At 41.9% G+C, this 20174-nt stretch overlaps 1 protein-coding gene across 3 annotated transcripts in view; it reads right to left on the bottom strand.

The window, feature by feature from the left end:
- Positions 1-20174, bottom strand: part of LOC118119715 (protein FAM126B) — a 40328-nt gene that overhangs the window by 4762 nt on the left and 15392 nt on the right. The window contains exons 3-12 of one of the 3 annotated variants that reach the window (XM_035173891.2): positions 16046-16122; positions 13929-14030; positions 12229-12408; positions 10438-10518; positions 7999-8114; positions 6071-6166; positions 5250-5366; positions 3861-3948; positions 3489-3645; positions 2606-2821 (exon numbers count right to left, since the gene is read on the bottom strand). In XM_035173891.2, coding sequence (XP_035029782.1) covers positions 2606-2821; positions 3489-3645; positions 3861-3948; positions 5250-5366; positions 6071-6166; positions 7999-8114; positions 10438-10518; positions 12229-12408; positions 13929-14030; positions 16046-16096 — 1204 coding nt within the window. In that variant the 5' untranslated portion in view covers positions 16097-16122. The remainder of the gene's footprint in view (positions 1-2605; positions 2822-3488; positions 3646-3860; positions 3949-5249; positions 5367-6070; positions 6167-7998; positions 8115-10437; positions 10519-12228; positions 12409-13928; positions 14031-16045; positions 16123-20174) is intronic. The other 2 variants (XM_035173892.2, XM_035173894.2) reach the window with 2 other exon arrangements.

Here is a 20174-nt window from a genome sequence, read left to right as displayed (position 1 = left end):
ACATGACCTGATGACAAATCTGACTAATATCTGACTGTGATGCAAACTTAACCCTTTTGCTTTCAGTCCTGTGGAGCAAAGTTAAATTGTACTTTTAGAAATTAACTTCTAAAATACAAAATTTCACAGTAATCTAGAGAAAGGACAAAAATGTTGTTGCTGATTCTCATCAATTGTGATGTCAACTGGCCAGCGATAAACTAATGAGCTACTACTGAGCAGTGACAGTAACATTAAGTGTTTAAAACAATGCAGAGGAGGAGTCTAATTTATCAGCCTTCTAGCAGGCCAGCACTAACACTGCCTCTTGTCAGAGCGTACTGGTTCATTAGCTCACTCTTGTACCAGACTGAAGAACAATTCAATACAGTGCACAATGACCTTGAGCTCTGATGATCTGACGTAATCCAGATTGACTAAAAGAATGATTGGCTGTATGTTTAGGAAAAGCTCGAGTTCAATAACCAGCTTGATCAGTGAGCAGAGCCTCATTTAAAATATCAAACATTAACATTTCCTATCTGGTGATAATTTCGTTGAATTCATACAGGCACAGGACAGAGCTGAAGAAATCTAAACAATTAAACAGTCTTAGTCCATTTAAGACCTCATTGTTTGAAAGCTGGAAGAGAAAAAGATGATAAACTATGTTAGGTAAAAAAAAATCAAAAGTTATTGACATACAATATGGAGGAAAACGTCTGTTAAAAGAAGAGGCAGAGAATCAGCCGTCTGTCTCCGTCATGCATTGTTGGGACAAGCAGAAATTGGACCACAGGGAAACGCAGGCAGCACCAGGACTGACATGCACATAACATGGAGAGAAGACACATGCTCTCCCCTCCAGCCCCATCCCTCCTTTCTCCCACAACGCTGGCCTGGTGGTCACATGGTTTGGCTGGCTGAGATGAGCCTGCGGAGCCCACTGAGGCGAGTCCGTAAACCTCATCAGATCAATAGCATACCAGTTAGGGCTGACAGACCACACGGCTGAAACGGGGGCCTGTCTGCAAGCCATCACAAGCCAACCCAATCCCAAACGTCACAAACACAGGAACAATTAAAAAAGGACTGAACCAGTGTTTTTGCATGATTTAACCTTGACTACAGTTTGGTTACGCAACGCTCATTTCATTGTGCTATGAAAATCAGCCTGCAGAGGTTAATCCACTACAATAAACTGTTTTTCTTTGCCACAATTTTGTAATTTAAAGTCCAGATGCTTATCACAATATAGTGACTGAGCTAATTTCATGAGGATTTCTTTACAGTTACATCTAACTGCAAAGTATAATTTGATTAGGTACCCCCTCATGCCATTATTTTTGATCCTACAATAGCACTTAGATGCTGTTGTAGATATCAAGGGAAAATCTATCAAAAACAAATGATATCCCTGTGCAAATGGTTATTACGCAGAGAAAATAAAATCTTAGTTAACAGGATTAAACCTGCCAAACCACCAGTGTGGTAATACCAGCCCCAAAATTGTGTGTTATTATTAATTTCTTTCTGCAAAAAAATGTCCAGTTAGTGCACAGATGCTGGGTGATAAATCTGTCAAATCATCACTTTTTCGCTGACTGGCAGATTTCTATCAATAAAACACATGTGAGAATTCTTTGAAAGATCATGGGAAGAAGACGGGATGGTGCTCCAGACAAACACTGACCATAAAGTTTGGGAATGGGACTCAATCTTCGACATTCCACACATGGAAACGGACACACACACATTCAACAAGACAAAACGGGCCATTCGAGAGGTCCTGGCAGGTAGTCAAGTCAATAGCTTTAGTTGTACCAAGAATTATGTTTGTTTGTCCGGTCCTGTCATTTCAAGTGTTAGTGTTCCAGGGTTTCATGTTCTAGTAAAAAAGATCAAAGCTTGCTGTGGCGTGCGCATGCATGGTGAAGGGCTCGTTCCCACTCACTGAACGGAGGAAAAATGAACGCAACACAAAATGAGCAAACAATAAAGCTGTTGGACAGAAAAAAACAAAAAACAAAAGGATGGTGGCAGCAGATGGATGCCGTTGGCCTGAGTGACCCAAAACTTATGGCGCTGTCAAACATCATGAGGGACAGTGCGAGACAAAGGTTTCGGGTACTTTGTGCCGGGTTTGTAAAACGAATATATTTTTCCGGTTAACACCGGAATCTAAACAAATCTAAACCATAAAGCCAATTATCAGACATGGAGGGTTGAGAAAACCCAAGAGTAAAAGGTTATGCTGCAGGTTGGGCACTGAACATGCTCAGTGAGTGACAAGGGCAGCAGTCTAGCAGTCAGACGCTGGAGGATGCATGATGAGGATAGAGGCAGGATATGACATGATTACAGGCCCATGCAAAATGGCCACTAGTGACACTTCCTTCAAACCCAGAATAGGCGACTCTTCCACTCTTCTGTGAGATGACAAACAGTAGCTGTCTGGTAGTAGAGGGGTTGTTGGCTGAGGGTCTTATAAACTGGATGAGTTAGTATACTCTGGGGGAAGTGAAGAAAAAGCCAAAATGGGAAGAGCAGAGTTAAGCCCCTCGACTTGGAGAAGGGATAAGAGGAGGAAGAGGAGGATGGGGAGGATACAGATGGAAGTGGGCACCTCCTCCTGAGACCCTCTCTTCTCTGAGCATCCGCCCCTGTCCCCTACCCTCAAGTGTGATCGGGGGAATGATGCTGCTGCTGCTGCGGTGGCTGTGAGCTCGCCCTCGTCTTTCCTCTTTGGCTGCTGCGTCCCAGGGAGTGTGGTGGTGGTGGACTGGGCTAGGAGGATTGACGATGAAGCTCAACTCTGCATCGGCTGAGTAGTCAAAACAATCTGGGAGTCAACAACACAGACGGGGAAACGCGTTTCTTTAGTGGCAGCAAGCGTCAAACGAGTCGGGTCTCATCATTGGCACAGAAGGTGTGTAAATTCATGAGTAGATTACAAAATATAGAGCTTATATCTTAAAAATTAACTGCTCCATTAATTGCCCATCTACTGGGTAAAATGGAGTCAGTAGACTCTACAGGCACCATTTTGTTTTGAAGTTTCTCTTATACCACAAACAGTCATTGTAAAATTGAAATACAAAGCACAGAGCACACTTAAGACAAAATGGGTGGCACAGGCACTGCAACACAGAGACTACATGACCACAACTACATATTATAAATGACACAAAAGACCATTTGGATGATGTTCATGGTGTGACTGGGTTACAAGAGAAGGTTTTCTTCTCACTGCTGAGGACAAACACCAGAAAAATCATTTTCTCACCAAATAGATCCGTCTTGCGGCCTTTTACTAATAAAAAAAAAAATAAGGAACAGCTCGTGAGGTTAACGGATCACTGGTCCTTCTCCTCGTTTCCTTTCCAAACTACTAATGAAATACTGTGCTGTCTCTTCTGCTGAGATCTCTCTTGCATTGAGGCCTGGTTCACTTCGCTGCGTGTGTGTGTCCAAGATTTCCCTGCGTCTCCCGGTGCTTTTCGTCTTACCCTCTCTTTTCCAGCGGTGGCGCCGTATGGAGGCAGTTGTGATGGCTGAGATGGAGATGCGGCTAATGGTGGGCGTCACCTCCACTTGGAGCACTTTGCGCCCCTGTGACTCGTTGGGAGCACTTTCTGGCAGCGAGTTCTTCATGGCGTTCCCCAGCTGGAGACAATACAAACACAGATGAAGATCAAAGATAATATTCCAATATCTAAAGCCTGATGACTGTTTTTAATGGCCATTCTGTGCTGATTTGAGAAAAACATGGAGGATCAAAGCATTCTTCTTCTTCTTTAGTGTTTTAATTTTTTACTCAGGCTGCACATGTACTGTGCTGTGTGTAATTGACTCCATGCACACAATCCTATTGGTCTTACCAGGAGAGGTTGGGAGTAAAGCTCCAGCTGAGCTCTGTACAGAATGTCCTCCAGAGCTTCCCGCCCCATCTCCCATTCTCCATTGTATCTGGAAATCACAACCCAGAACAGGACACAATTACACACGCATTGGTATTCAAAGACGTCATGTTGTGAAGTAATTATCTTTTGGGAGTAAACAGGAGTGTCTGACAACATGCCTTGATGTCTGAGTCACATCCCCCTGAACTATTATTAGTTACCTAATAATGTCTCCAGCTACAGTGAGGGAGGGAAAGAGGTTGGACACGTATCCATTATACTCCACAAATTTGTATTAAGCCGATTCAAGAACTATGCAAAAGCGCATGATATTTTTATCACTCATCTCTTTGCTGGATAGATAAAATTAAATTGGGAGTGTCCCATGACAGTATTTGTTCGGATAAATCCTGCACGTCACCCTCTCTCTCTCTCTCTCTTCATGTGGCATTAGCAAACATATTAACCTAAATCTCAGAGTATCCTCCAAGCTGCCAAGGTCCCTGAGCATGTGTGAAGCCGGGGATTCATGTTTGTCTGCCCTTCATGTGCACCTGCACAGGCCAAGGGTGAATATGAGAGCTCAAGCTGGCAATGAGGCTAGGGGGATAAGACAGTACACACCCTCATTCTCTCCCACTATCCTTGCTACACAATCCTTAACAGCAGTGATTCCAGTCACTATGGTATCAGGGGATCCATCACTGAGGATGAGCTGTCATCGAGGAGCCGTAATCAGCTTTGCAACGACTGTCCCCATCGCAGGATGAAATCACCTGCTCCCACAATGCACTGCTGATGAAATCAGTCAGTACAGTGGGGAGCCGCTGTCCTTGGTAGAGTGCTAGCATATGGCGTTAAGAGATTTTCTGCAGTAGACCACAGCAAACTACAATGGAGACTACTCTCATTAGAAATGTCCCACAAAGGCAAACAGTGAAAAAAAGCTGTGATATCGAGCTCATAAAGAAACTCTCTACACACGTCTGAGGAAAAATGGATTAAAGTCATTTGAAATGGGTTTACTCAATATTAAAAACAATGTTTAAAATGACAATCAAGACATTTGAAAATGTTTCTACACCTTGATTGGAGTCTACCTAAAATAAATTCACTTGATTGGACATGATCCTAAAAGGCAAACACTTGTCTATAGAAAGTCTCACTGTTGACAATTCCCTGTAAATACCAATCCATGAGGTCAAAGGAACTGGCTGCAGAGACAGGACTGTGTTACTGTGTGACACACTAGGGAAGGTTGTCAAAAAAGTGTGGTTTCCATAATTTTTTAAATGGAAGAAGTTTGTAATTTTTTTTGTTTTGCCTAGGTATTATTATTTTTTACTTCAGCTTTAAAAAGATACATACATGGCATGATACACGGCAGTCAGCATCTGCACCATGAACTCAGGGTCCAGCAGCACACGGTTGCATGGATCCCGCCAAAGCTTCTGTTGCTGCCGAGGGAAGCCACATACACACAACCTGAGGAGGGAATACACACACACACACACAATGACAAAGGTAAGTAAAGTCAAACAAAGGCGGTTGAGACAAAGGTTTAGAGATATTTAGCTTTTAAAATTCTGTGCGCTAAATCCTCTGAACGCTGCAGGAAGTCACAGAGCCTGGATGAGAAGAAGAACAGCTAAAGATGAAACACATCAAACAGCAAGCTAGGGAAGCCATTGTTTGAGGTCAGGTGAGATTAGATGGCGGGGTGTTCTGCATCGGAAACTGAAAGAGGGAGTGTTGTTCTCGTGCTCTGAAACCTTCACAGTTTGCAGTCTGTCTAGACAGAGATTGCTTCAGGCATTCGTCTGCTTGCGAGCAAAGGGGAAGTCTTCATATCCTGAACCGTCTTCACGCTGAAGATCCAGTACAGGGCCTCATATTGTGAATTCCATATTGATCCTTTCTTCTAACAACAGGGCATTTCACAGACAGACAGGTATCCACCAGTAATGCTTTCATTTTGCCAATTGCACAACTGAGCTCTAACGAAATCGTACATATCAAATCCACACAGTATAGAGGTTAGTGTATGGCTACAGGGTAGTAGCGACGATTTAATCCCCATTTCAGGAGAGTGAGTGATGAGGGTAGATGAGGGGAGAGGGAGGTCACTAATAACAGAAGGGATGAAAAAAAAAAATAAGACTTGCATGTTCTGCATTTGTTTTTCTTACCTGGAGCTCATTCTGCAGACCGACTTATACGAAGAGAGGGGCATGTACACCACAGCAGAGTTGTAGCAGAGCATCAGGAAACACAGCACTTCAAACCTGCAACCGCAAAACACAGTCAGAAAAAAAAGAAAAATTATAAAGACAAGAGAAAGTAAAGTCAATATTTGTTTTAACGTGATATCACTTAACCTTTCATGGTATCGGTATCGACTACTACATTTTTGCAATCGTGACATCCCTATATATATATATATATATATATTTATATAATCTGTATGGTGCCCTAGTGGTTTATGTTGGTAAACTCTGCAAATCTCTGCGACCTAAGGTTACCCAATATACAATTCTCTGCATAGGTTCGCAAAGATATTCACATGTACATTTTGTCCAGTCCGGGACCTCTGTTCATAAAAAGTCTCATGTGTCCACCACATTTATTCAAAGAAATGAAATGAACAGTCAAAAGATTATTTGACATATTACAACTTTTAATGTGTAGGATTCAAGTTTGCCCTTTTTTTTTATCCATTCTTGTTTAAATGTGACAGCAACTGACCGACGTTTTTATTTCCACTTGATGCAGCAGTGCATTTCTTCTATAGATAAGTGAGGAAAGGGGAGATTTTTGAAATGGTCCCTTTTGCAGCATTACAATTAGAGTATTATAGACACCACTGATAAAAAGATTTATGTGGTAATGAAATAAAATGAGAGCAAAATGAAACTACCCACTTTTAATTGATTGGTTTCCAGACGTCGGTACAAATGTCAATATTGTACATCTCTTGGTGCATTTGAGCTTTCCAGTGTGTGAATATGTGCATGAGCTTGTGCTTGTGTGTACGCTGAAAAAGCACAACCAGGAGGGGGACCTCGAGTGTAAGGGCCATAATTGAGGAGGTAAATGTAAATGTAAATGTCATCAGTGTGTGAGAGCTGCCACCTCTCAGGAGCTTCAGGCTTTCTTCACATAAACTCTATCTCAGCAGCAACCACACAAATAGATTTCCAGATAAACTATGAGGCCTGGCCCCGATAAAATCCATTCAATATACTTATGGCACTCTATGTTCATCGTATCCGGACCATGTTGCTCTGGACAACAGGATGACCTGCGTCATCTGCTCTGCCCTAACATTATCAGCTCTGGTAGTTCAGTCCGTTTCTGCACATGCATCGTTGCCAACAAACAAATGTACAAAGAGTGAGTCTACTCCTTTTAGTGTGACAGAAAGGCATATTTTTGTCAGGACTCCAGTGTGCTTCATTATTATGCCAAGATTATCATTCATCCACAGCAGCAGAGAAAGTGTCGGAGCCAAAAAAGCTTTCAGGCTTGCAGCGTCTGGCCGGAGGGGGCTGAGCGACAGTCGAGGGTTATGTTCTGATCATCTTAAAGGGTCTTTTTCATATTACATGGGTGGATGGATGGGATGAAAGGTAAAGAAAAGTGTTTCGTCATGAAATAAATAAATTAATAAGAGATGAGATAAATTATGACACGAGATGGACGACGTGTCTCCACTTCCTCCCACTAACCAGAAATTACGCTAAAATATCCTGGATACGAATTTGTAGCCAGAGTCTGCGCAGTAGCGATTGTGCGATGGAGCTGCGGTAGCCAGGTCCCGTCAATACCTTCGCTCGACCAATTACAGTCTCAGCTGTCAAACAAACATCAGTGTGAAGAAGAACAACTGCCTAATATGACGTAAACAAAATTAGTTGACATGTACTCTGACTTTTTGTTTTGGTCGATATCCCATCCATGAACACGGAGGAGGCAGGATATATAACCAACGTAACCAGCTGGTGATCAAGACGCTTTAAGTTCACTTTAGGAGAGCAGTTATGTCGTCCATCTTTATACACAGTCTGGTCTCAAATCATTCACTCCCTGTTAACAGCTGGCTGAGTGGGAGCCGTACCTGTTCTGAGCCGTGAAGGTCTCTCTCTGTGGGTGGAGGCCGCTGTACACCACTCTGATCAGGTCATGTTGACACAGAGCCCCCTCTGTCAGTGCTATGGACCCCAGACTAGAAGGCTAAACACACACAAAGAAACCACAGTTAATCAAATACTTGTTAACCATGTCGGCTTTTGCACCACGACAGTAAAATTACAGCGAGGATGGTGCGATTATGTGCACTTCAAATAGTTAACTGAAAAACTGGGACCTTCGTTGTGCTCAGATGGGAAACTGCTGTGATTAGTGTTCATGTTTTATTGCAGCTGAATTAGATTGCCACTGGACCTCTGCCAGAGTCTCACCTTTGGTCACCGTAACTGGCAGCACTTGACTTCTTTCTGTTGGGCTCATTTATCTGTTTCCAAACTCGGGAACAGACAGATTTTAGTCGATTAACTGCTGACTGTACAACTCGTCCACTGAAATCTATATGTTGCAATTTTTCTTGTAACTTCTACAAATTCCTTCATGCAACATAAAGCTTAGAATTTATACTCTACTACCTTTCAAATTCTTGATCCAGGTTTCTATTTTAGTCTCTCCTCTTTATTAAAAGGCATCTGCACACCTATAATAACAGTTTCCTGAAGCGTTTTATAGTGGAAGTGGCCACCTTGCCTCGTAAGAATCGCCTGTAGTAACTTGACAAAAACTAATAAACTTTAATGAACTAAAACGTTCTTTCTTCAGAAGAAAGGTCACAGTGTTTATTTGACACATCAAATGACCTTGTTTAGGTCGTCATCTACCACCTAAACTGACCATAACACGAGATGCAGAATGATTTAGCTTTAACACTTCTGCTTAACAGAGTTTTCTGGTAGAATATCTAGTCTGCTTTTGCTCAAACTGTACGCTTGCACTCATATTTTGTTGCTTGGCCAGATTTCCTGTGCACCTGCGTTAGGTCTACTCCTCACGCTGCTTCTGCGCACGCGTTAAACATCTCGTCTTGGATTGTTTTGTGCAATTTCATTCGTCAACACTACACCTAGCATTTTATTGGTTGGGGATTTTTGACGGACTTGTTACACAAAAAATCCAAGAGTGAAGGAGAAATCAGAGAGCACACGTTCACAGAGAAGCAGCGTGAGCGCAAAGAGACGAGCTGAAGCTGGCAAATCTAAGCACAAGCAGGATATACTTGAGTGCAAGCCAAGGGATTTGAGTGAAAGCATTGCAAAATCTGAAGATAAAAAACAATAAGCCCTGCTCTCAAACTGAACCACACAATGAGCAAATTAGTTATTTTCCTATGTAAGATAGAGGAAGAGGAACAGGTTATGACTTAAATTAATCTAAATTTATATTCACATGAGAATATGTCATTAGGCAACGTCATTCTGATGGTGTGCAGAACAAAAGTCACCTCTTCATTGAATTGATACTCCATTCTAAGTATCTTGAGCGACTCTGAGCAGAGGAGGCGGGCAGTACGGATTAATTCAAAGAGAGACTTGAGTGTATGCTAATGCTGGAGGCTTGGGGATAAGGACATGTGATGTGCCGAGCTGTAGTACAGCCTAGGAAGATTGTTGGGATTCATGCGCACTCACTGTCATGCGCACTCACGCGCGACACACACACACACACACACACACACACACACACACACACACACACACACACACACACACACACACACACACACACACCTCCATGCTTTCTGCATTCTCTCAGCATGGAGGGAAGACTCTCTCAAGCTTGTAATTACAGCGATAAATCTCCCACAGCACACGCCATACACTGTAGTCTCATCAACACACACTCATAGGGAGCCACTAAGCATTGTCAAACTGTATATAAATATACTGCACAGCACAGTCTTTGCTGAGCCTAGGTAGCAGGATAGAAAAAAATAAATAAAAATGACACATGCTTCTTTGTGCCCTTGGTTAATGGTCCTAGGTCAGCATGTCCTATGAAACACCTCGCTAATGAATTCCAGCTCAACAAAATAGTCAATACTCTGTCCTGTGTTAGCATTCGGTCAGAAGGGAGGGTTTTCCAAAAAACCTGGCGTGCCTGAGAGAGTGAATGAAAGTTAAGAAAGTGAAGTTACCTCCATTTAAAACAACAGAAGAACATTCATAGTGAAGCTTTTGGTTGTACACACAAAAAAGTGTGAAAAACCTCCTGTTGCGATGTTGGAATCACAGTGACATCTTAACAAACATGGATGGATAAGCCCTGGAGGTGGGGTTAATGAAAATGGACCTCCTGAAGCATTGGATACTGAGGAGGTGTCAAAAGTCAAAAGAGGAGAGGAAGGAGGAGGAAAGAAAGAGATGAGGAGACAAACATAGCAATAAAAAAGGGGAGAGGAGTAACTAGTAGATTACACTGAGGAGAGAGGCGTTCTGAAAACACTGATTGATTGGACAGGCAGGCATCCTACCTCATGATATATTGATGGTTTGGACAGAGATGGGATTGTGAAGGACAGGAGCTTGCTGTTGCCATCTTTGTCGACGATCTCCTGCGAAACCAGAGAGTGAGGAAGAGACAGAGAAGCTGTGTCATTCAGGGAACAGAAACCAAGCCTGGAAAACACCCTGTTTGTTTTTATTAATCTTAAACCGGTTAAGCTCTTTCCTGTGGAGATAGGTGAAAACATTTAGCCGAATACTTTGAACAACTGCTCTACATTCCACTCTCCTTCTCAGTGCTGGTACATGTTATTGACTTTGACAGATTGAAAGTCACTGCCAGCACACTATCCACTCAATTCCAATTTCACACTGCGATACGTAACAGAGATGAACACGTCTCTGAGAATGATGGCATTTTAATAAAATGTAATGCCTGATTATCTCCACGCATAACAACTGCAGTTGAAATAATGGTTATAATAATAATAATCAAGTGCATTCACAGAGATATACAGCTGAGCACTTTACAATTGGAAGAAAGTACTTGTTATTCCTACTTTGCTCTGTAAACCAATTATGTGCAGCCGAGGGGGATTGGCGGGGTGTGCAAGAGTCGAACCACTTGTTTCTATTACGTGTGAGGATGGCGGACATTGCTCACTGATTCAAAGACAAAGAAATAATTGTCTCTTTTCTCCTGAATGTGCAACATTCCTTCGTTTTTTTAAAACTCTAATTTAAGGCAGAGTTGGAAGGTGGAGGGTTTATTACATATATCATTTACTACTAACGCTTGAACTGCAACAGTTTTTCTTTTGTTTAAATATGAGCTGCTCAGATTGTACAGATTTTTTTTTTCTGGGCTGTGTGTGGCTACTGCGAATAAATGAATTAGACCAAACAAAAAATCTGTTAATCCATTCCCACGACCAAGCATCACATAATCTAGGTTTTGAAACGTGGTCCCAAAAAGGCTTTTATCTGCCATTCTTCCTCAGCATACTCCTGGTTCAGGCCGTGTCCTGCCCTTCAGTGGCTAAAAGTGTATCTCTGAATATCTGATGGGACTGCTGAGAGCAAAGCTGTTTATCAGGGCCCGGTTGGCAATGACCATAGGCAAGAAAAGAGGGCTATGAGCATGTATAGTGTGTGTGTGTGTGTGTGTGGTGGTATAGCCATACAGGAATAAATTATGCATGGATATACCTTTAGCCGCACCAGCTGACATGGAGCTCTTTCTATTGATATCTCCGGCTCTTAGCCCATTTCCCCAAGGGTGTTTCCTCATGATACAATCTATCCCGGGTCTTTCCATTAACTGGGCTTTTCCCTGCATTCTGGTTTTTCCCACATGAAATAGTTTAAAACTCCAGGACCCCCAGAGCCCTCTTCATGTTGTCAAAATATTAGATATGGTTCTTAGACATGTATTCCTTCTATCTTAAAACATAATTTCCACCTACTGTACATTCATCCATAAAGAAAAATGCAGTTCTGGGCACAGTCACACTTCTAGAAGAAAGTGGCCCTTTGCAGCCTACAAATCTGTAAATGTGGTCTGAGCATTTGGATCCCAATGTGGATTGGGTGCATTCACACCTTAATTTAGAGCTGTCTATTTGAAAACACGTTAATACCAGGTATGAACAGGCCCTCAGTTTCTCTGGAGGACAAATTGTCCATTCAAATAAGGACTATATTACCCTAACCCTTATTCTTTGCCGTTTTATTTTCGGCAACTCTGTGGATGCTCTCCCTCCTAAAATAGATACAAACTGGCGCAAAACCTATGTCTTCTAAAAAGGTCATGCCCCTACCAGGTTGTAGATGCCCAAGAGGAGCGCCTCAATGCAGCCATTGCTCTGACGATCCCTGCTGGCCGTGAGCCGCAGATATACCCACACCAGCTCAGGCAGGAACTGCAGGGTGAAGCGTCGCAGGCGGTCTTCAGAGCTCCGGTACAGCTCAAACAGCTGGTGGCACACCGGCTCCAGCAGCTGGTTAGGAGGAGGAAACGCATGAATGCAAATTAGCACAGGTCTGACACCTTACTAGAATATACACTATGGTGGGGCTGGATCTAAAGCCAGCTGACATTGGGCAAGAGACAGAGAGACAACCATTCACGCTCACATTTACATGTACAGACAATGTAAAGTCTTTCACCAATCGAGAGGAAGTGCCTGGAGAAATTTTGAAATTACAAAGTCTCTATGATCATCAAGTCATCTTTATTTCAAATGGATCAAATTAGCATTAATATATGCGTATGGTATTAAAAAAAATATATGATACTCAGAAAATAATCTTGTTTTCACTCATATGCAAAACTTTTAGTCTCAGCGGGAACCTGTCGTAGTGACAAGCCTCAGACAGTATCTCTGCTTCGCAGCTCTCATTTGAAAGCATGAATGGATGTCATCCTGATTATAACGGGGCGGGTGGACTGTAGGGAAGAAAGCTTTGCTGCTGCTCAGTAGTGGGAGGTGCGCAGGAGCGGAGGGGATAAATCACGACAATGAAAGTCTGCTCAAATGTAGTCTCAGTGGAGCCGGCTGAGCCAATGTGTTTATACTGTCCAGGGGTCAGTGGAGTGAGTGCCCGCACAGCACTGCTCTGGATCGTGTGTTGTACTGTGGCTGACCCTGAAATAAGCGGCAACTCATTTAATGAACTTGGCAAGACATTTGACCCTCCATGTAATCAGCGAAACAACGGCCTAACACAGCAGTCAAATACGCTCTGCAATCCCAGCCCCCCTCTCTGTCTCTCTCACACACACACGCACACACACTGGATCACTTGTCCAATCATTAATGGGCTTGTGCAGCCAGATTGACAACACTAATGGAATTTATATCCCCGGTTGCCTGACACCCAAATTCGACCATGAAGGAGCGAGTAACATAGGGGAGAAGAGAATTGGAGGCACCGACTGTATCATTAGAGTGAAATTAAAGTCCTGTCCCGTTGAGGGCCTCAAGCCTTTGCTGGAAAACTGTGTCATTACTTCCTTTAAATAGGCGTTGTGGTGCTTGTGTGTTGCAGTATGACTAATTATAACCTGAGATTATATACAATATTTGTGGATGTATCTTTGAGTATGCACGTTGCTTTACCAGTGTGGGCAGCAGATGTTCTAAGCTGTCTGTGTGCTCTGTGTGTGTGTACGTGAGATTATAAGGAACACTGTGTGCCATCTCGCAGGTGACGTAGCTGGCGCTGTGACTGTGCCTGTCCATCACACTCTTTCCAAAGCGTTGCATGCTTGCATTTTCCATGTGCACGTGTACCTTGTGGACACAGCTGTGTGCCGGTTTCTTGCTCACTGCCAACTGAGGCTACGTCACGTGAGTCACGAGCAACGCATTTCCTCGAGCTAAAAACAGCCATACTTGGGAGTCTGTGTGTGTGTGTGTGTGTGTGTGTGTGTGTGTGTGTGTGTGTGTGTGTGTGTGTGTGTGTGTGTGTGTGTGTGTGTGTGTGTGTGTGTGTGTGTGCTTTCTCTGTGTATCACCTCATTGTTGGGGTCCTGGATGACTCTGTAGAGAGCTGACACCAGGGACTTCTTCAGATGAAGGCTGCCGGCGTAGCTGGGGATGTGGGTTTCTGGTAAGGACTGGCGCAAAGAGAAAAAAAGGTTTGCTGAGAATGATGATAAAACTAAAATGCTCACTTCCAGTTCACACCCAGAGAAGTTTAAATGCAGGGGAATTTTTTTTTAAACATCACCAGGTTTCACTTCAACTATTTTTCAGGTGTGTGTAGGTGTGTAGAAACTGTGCTAAAATCGGCAATGATTGTTTCTGTAATTTAAGAGTCACGCTGAAAACACCTGTGACAGTGTGCAGGGCATTTAAGCTAAACATCAGTGATCAACAACCATCCATTTGTCTGTTGTAAGTCTATAGGACACCTCACCATCTGGTTTTACTTTGACTCTGTAACTACTGTTTAAAAAGGCTTATTCAGAGTGAAAGCATTCTAGGGAAGGTGGGGAAAAGTCAATAGGGCAGATTACGTGAAAGTGGATACGCTCATAAGAAAAGCATCAGAAAATAACTTCTAGAAGCCACAGAGTATCACAGGGTGATGATATCTGACTGTATCAAATATCCGGAAATCCTTAAAATGGTCATGGCTGTTTTGTCTGTGTGCAGATGACAGAAGTCTGATACACTCGCAGCACAGCCTCAGACATTCTGAGGACAGAACACAATGTACCATGAGTCATACTAAGCTATTTCCCTCACTATTCATAATACTCACTTCTTTCTCTCTTTCATAGTTTCATTTTTTTTGCCACCGCTTCTAACGCACTATGCACTTCCTGCATTTCCTCTCCGTGGCTCATCTTTCTTTTGCACTCCCCTCATCTCACAGAGATGATTTTTAAATACTTGATGTACTCTGGCAATTTCAGGACATCTCAGACTCTGGGCTCAAGCCCGCTTTGATTAGTGTAACTGTGTTTAACTCAGATGTCCACCGGATGCAGCAGCACTGGGTTCTGGTGTCCAGTCTCCACGTTTCAGAAACGGAGCGTCCACATGTACAATATTCTTATGTTTAAACTTGCATGCTGTGTACTTAATTTTATGTTTCAGAGATGCAATCTAGTGTCAAAAATAGACACTATACATAAATATAGTGGAGAAAAGAGCTGCATCATGCATCTTAGCCGTACAGTATTTCACTATGTAGGAAAGAGTATAATGGAGAGAACATTGTACAAGATTGTGTTTTTGGAAACACCTGCAAGTTTCCTGAAATGGAATGTACCAGAATTATGAACAGACCAGCTGATTTTTTTCCTGAAGAGGAACTGTCAATATTTGTAATATTCACGTGTATCCTTTCACATTCAACCTACACTCCCTTAACATGATTGTGCGTTTCACATGTCTTTGTACTGAGCTCCGGTAACTCACTTATGGCTTTGAATTACTAAGATGGACTCTGTCAGTAGTGTTAATATTACAAATAACAGTTACCTGAGCTTGAATCAATATTTGAATTGATATATCAGCCTTGTGAAATCCAAAAAGTTTTACTTTGCATTTAGCAACTGCAGTTGAGTTAAAATAAACAGCAGGAAACCAGTTATCATTTCACCATGTTTGAGTTTCTGTTATGAATAAGTGAAAATGACTCAGCATTATTGCTTTCTGTCTGTTTCCTTTGTGATTAGCACTTGACAGAAAGAAGACATTATTTCTAAGTGCTATACACAGACCTTCCTATTGGTTGTGTACAACATACTAAGGTTTTACTGTAACAGCCTGTAAACTTGACATGTCTGCAAGAAAAAAACAGTTTTTCTTTATGCATGATAGAGACTATGATTCAGAAAATAATAATAGACAGCAAAGTACATCTACTTGTGAGACAACCAAAGACAAATAAATGCTTTAACATTGACAAAGTACAAATAACTAATGAAAGCAGAGCTGACCCTGAGTCTTGACTGTCCTGAAATGGCCATAGTACACACTTCCATAGTACACTTTTTAATCCTGATTTCAAAACGGACTGAAATATTAAAGGTGGTTTATCTGAAGAAAAAATAAAAAACTCCAGGCGCACATTTAAATGACATGAGTCATAACAGAGAGAACAGAGGGGAGCCTTTACCTTGAATTCTGAGAGCCATTCTTCTACAACACCGCGCTCTGAACCCAGCATCTTCCTCAGAGACCCCCACCGGCTGCCTGCAGCGTGAACACAGAGATGGGAGATATAGTGGATGAATAGGAGAGCAGGGAACACGGAAACCTTGAGAACAGCATGTACAAGTCCATGTTAAATAATTTTTTCTCAAAGATGGCTTCCTTCATTTTATATTGTTCTTATAACTGATGTTTGTTCAAGTGGTCATTTTTCCTGTAAGTGTGGTTTTAATAAGTTATTTGATGCTATAAAAATGGAGTGAAACATCATGGTTGACAGCTGAGACTGACTCGTGACTGATCGAGTGCAAATATATCGAAAGGGCATCGCCACAGCGGCTCCATCTCAAATTTATACGATTAAAAAATTTTAAAATAACTACTTTACTATGACAGAAAGCTCAAGTATCAGAATTTTGGTGCCAGTTTTCATATTCATAATGTATCAAAGGAGATGAGATAAGGCGGTCTTTAGTTTCTTTAAACATATTATGATCTGGGGCTGCAGGAACACAGTCATCCTTGGCCCTGTTCTCTGTATCCAGCAGCTAAAAATATCTTCAGCAAACTGCCCAAAATAACAAGTTCTCCTCATCCAATGGAAAATATACTCTCATTAATAATCCCATAGAAGATTTGCCATGAACGGACACATGTGCCTCAGCGTGTTCGCACGTTTGTGTGTGTTTGTGTTGGGGGAGTAGGTGATTTTGCAAGACACTCAGCGAGCAAAGTTTCCAGAATGGAACAAGCAACTCTTATGTAAAGGTAGATGTACCTTAACACTCACCACAGCCGCTCATCCTTCCTGTTTGACAATAAAATCCTTCACCAAACACTATCATGACTGAGCCTCCATTAATAACCTTTAGTACGGATAAAAGCAGAGGATAAAAGCACCAGCCAGCTCTATGCAGGCTACAGAGCTGAGGGAAATCTGTTCTCATCTACTCAGTGAAAAGCCTAAAAAGTCAACATGGACAAAAAATATTGAATGACAATGCAACCAACCCTGAGCTAGAATTTACAACCTGTGAGCTGCTATTGATTTCTTTAAGACCACGTACACACAGCTGGCCTATACATGGCTTCAGATTAATAGAAACCTTGACTCACACCTCAAATCACCATGTGGTGAATGAGTCATGGACTCAATAGAACATTTCTGACAGTAAGAGCAATTAACATAACATCTAACCTCAACATGTTCCCTGCCTTATCTAAGGACATTGTGCCATTGTAAAAAAATCTTTTAAAGTGACATACTGTGCTACTTCAGTCACCTGTGTTCAAATACAACAGCACTGGGGCCTGGGGTCAAAAGCTGTGTATGTTGTTGTGGCTTTGACTTGATGGGATAATGGATTTGGACTAACTCAATATATTCAAAGTGGAATCCCACTTAATATTTCAAGTCATTTTTATAAAATCTGATGGATGTGACTGCAAAGTTTGCTCATCATAAATTAAGGGACTATTACATATATAATGTGAAATTTATCATGATTATTATTTTATATTGAATTTTGGCTGTATTGCCCATCCCCATCAGGATAGTTGTACTGTCATTTATGTTTTTGTCTAGATGCCACAGTTAAGACAAAGGAAATCCAGAATCTCCCCTACAGTGGTTTGTGATGAGCTGTTTTATCACCGCAAGCCCTCACACAGAAGTGCAGTGATCGTGTGTTATGTCAGAGTCTATGATCTGACCAATTCACTCCTCGCTCTTAGTTGGTTTCCTCTCTTTGGCAAAAGTATGTGCTCCCACGGCTCGCACCATGTGACAGAAGAGTGTTGTAAATAAACTCACTGCAGCTGTATCTGGGTGAGTCCTTTCTTAACTTTTTGATATGTGCAAGTTTACAGAACTGAACCCAGACCACGAAGATTATGCAGACAGCTATTTAAGGCGTATTAAACTCTCAAGAGTAAAAAGCTGTATGTGCAAAACTGGTAATATGCTCACACTAGACTTAGACAGATTAAGCAATCGCTGCTTATGAAGCATTCACACACTGTTCCATTTTGAAAGCACCAAACAATGTTTTAACTCTGTACATGGGTACAGTGCTAAAGCTCTCTCCCACAATACGCCATAGTGTTGACACACCACTACTTAATCTTCCTTACACACCCAAAACATCATGGGTGAGGAAATCCGCACCAGCACTAAGGCCTCAGAGGATCTACGTATTTTGATCAGTTGTCATAAAATGTGACACAGAAATTGTACCAGAATTACCTTTTGCTGTTTTCTGTCTATAATATAAAATATAATACACGGCTGTCTAAATAATGATAATGAGCCTGAAAATGTTTTAAACTGACTTTGAGGAGCAGGATATCTGATTTGCTGTTGGGCATGAGGAGAGAGAGAGATCACATTCTCTGCTCCACCGAGATGAAGATTTGAACGAGTGAAATCTTTTTGTGTCAGCACACAATCTGTGTGAATTGAAAGGCTCCACTTAGTAAGCTTGTTCAGCTCTTCGCGAAAGGCTGACTCATTCATTTCTCCTAGCTTGTCAAACTGTCAAAGACTCACTGGAGTGAAATTCACCACTGGCAGGGCAGGCTCATCAGTTACCATGGGAACAGTAGTCAAGTGACTTTAAGGCAATGGCAAATATTCACCAACAAGACATGTCCTTTACAGAAAAACTATTTAGGTTATTTTTGCTCTCAGAAAAGATGTTACATTTTCTTGCTATCCTCTATAAGTCTGTAGCACTACATTGCTTTAGGTGAGCGCTCCTTCTGATTTAATTGCTGATTTAAGATATAAACCTGACAAAATCAAGCAGACAGAAAAAACAACCTGTGCTGTATGACAGAAACCTTCCAAGTGCTAAACTAAACTAAAAACTGTCACTGCAACATTAAATAGAAAACAATCCATCAATCAAATCAGCAGGGGAAGGATTGTCAAAAACTGTCAAAAGCTCACATTTCGATTCCATGTGCGGTTTCTGGAAGCATAAGTCAGGTTGATAAATAGCACATTTCCAGAGTAACACTTTACATAACTGGTAATGTCAACCAATCGGATTATATAAACCAGGGTTCTTGCACCATTTTTAAAGTCGAATTGAATGCTCTTTAAGACCTTTTTAAGACCTGAATAAATGTAATTTAAGAGAAGAGAATTTATTTAAACCCATTAATAAGCTTAATAAGATATCAGAATAATAACATTGAGTGAGGGTAACATTGTTACACTTCGAGATAGTGCTCAAAATACACCCAGCTCAAAACAATTAAGGGAACACTTAAATCACACATCAGATCTTGATGAACAAATTATTCAAGTTGAAAATCTTTACCGATGGACATTGTATAATTTGTTGAGAAAAGAATGACGTAATAACGGTCAATGGAAAACCAAATCATCAACCTATTGAGGGTTGGATTCAAAACCACACCGAGTAAAAAATTGAAATCACAGGCTGATCCAACTTGCGTGAATTTCATCACGGCAACTGATAATGTGACTCAGTGTGTATGCACTCCCGACAACGTCTAGGCATGCCGCTGATGTGTCCGTGGATGGTATCCTGGGGGATCTCCTCCCGCGTAAGGTCTTACAATCGCACTGAGGAGATCATCCCGCTACCTAACAGCAGTGAGGGTATCATTGGCTTTGACATGGAGGTCTGTGCTAACCTCCAAGGATATGCCTCCCCAGACCATCACTGACCCACCACCAAGCAGGAGACACAGAAAACCTTCTTGCGACCGCACGTATGGATGTGCCATCCGGGAGGAGCTGGACTACCTGTGCAACCTGATTGGGCTGCAGGTACCGCCTCATCCTACCAGTAGTGACAAGAACACTAGCAGAACACAAAACTAGACAAGGATCAGTCAGGAAGGATGAGGAGGGAGCAACTGTCTGTGGCCACCAGCAGGTGAAACGTATTCACAATCACTTGTGCTTCCTAAATGGACAGATTGATATCCCTGAAGTTAAATATTAATAGTGGGACATTACAGAGACGTCACGTTGTCCAGACAAAACATAAACATAGAGGTGGTTTTTAGTTTACATTAACTTGGGAACAGGGGAAATTAGAAATAAAAGCCTGTCTTTA

Source organism: Hippoglossus stenolepis, chromosome 13 (genome assembly GCF_022539355.2).
Source record: "Hippoglossus stenolepis isolate QCI-W04-F060 chromosome 13, HSTE1.2, whole genome shotgun sequence".
NCBI lineage: Eukaryota > Metazoa > Chordata > Actinopteri > Pleuronectiformes > Pleuronectidae > Hippoglossus > Hippoglossus stenolepis.
This window is presented reverse-complemented; position numbering and strand designations above follow the sequence as displayed.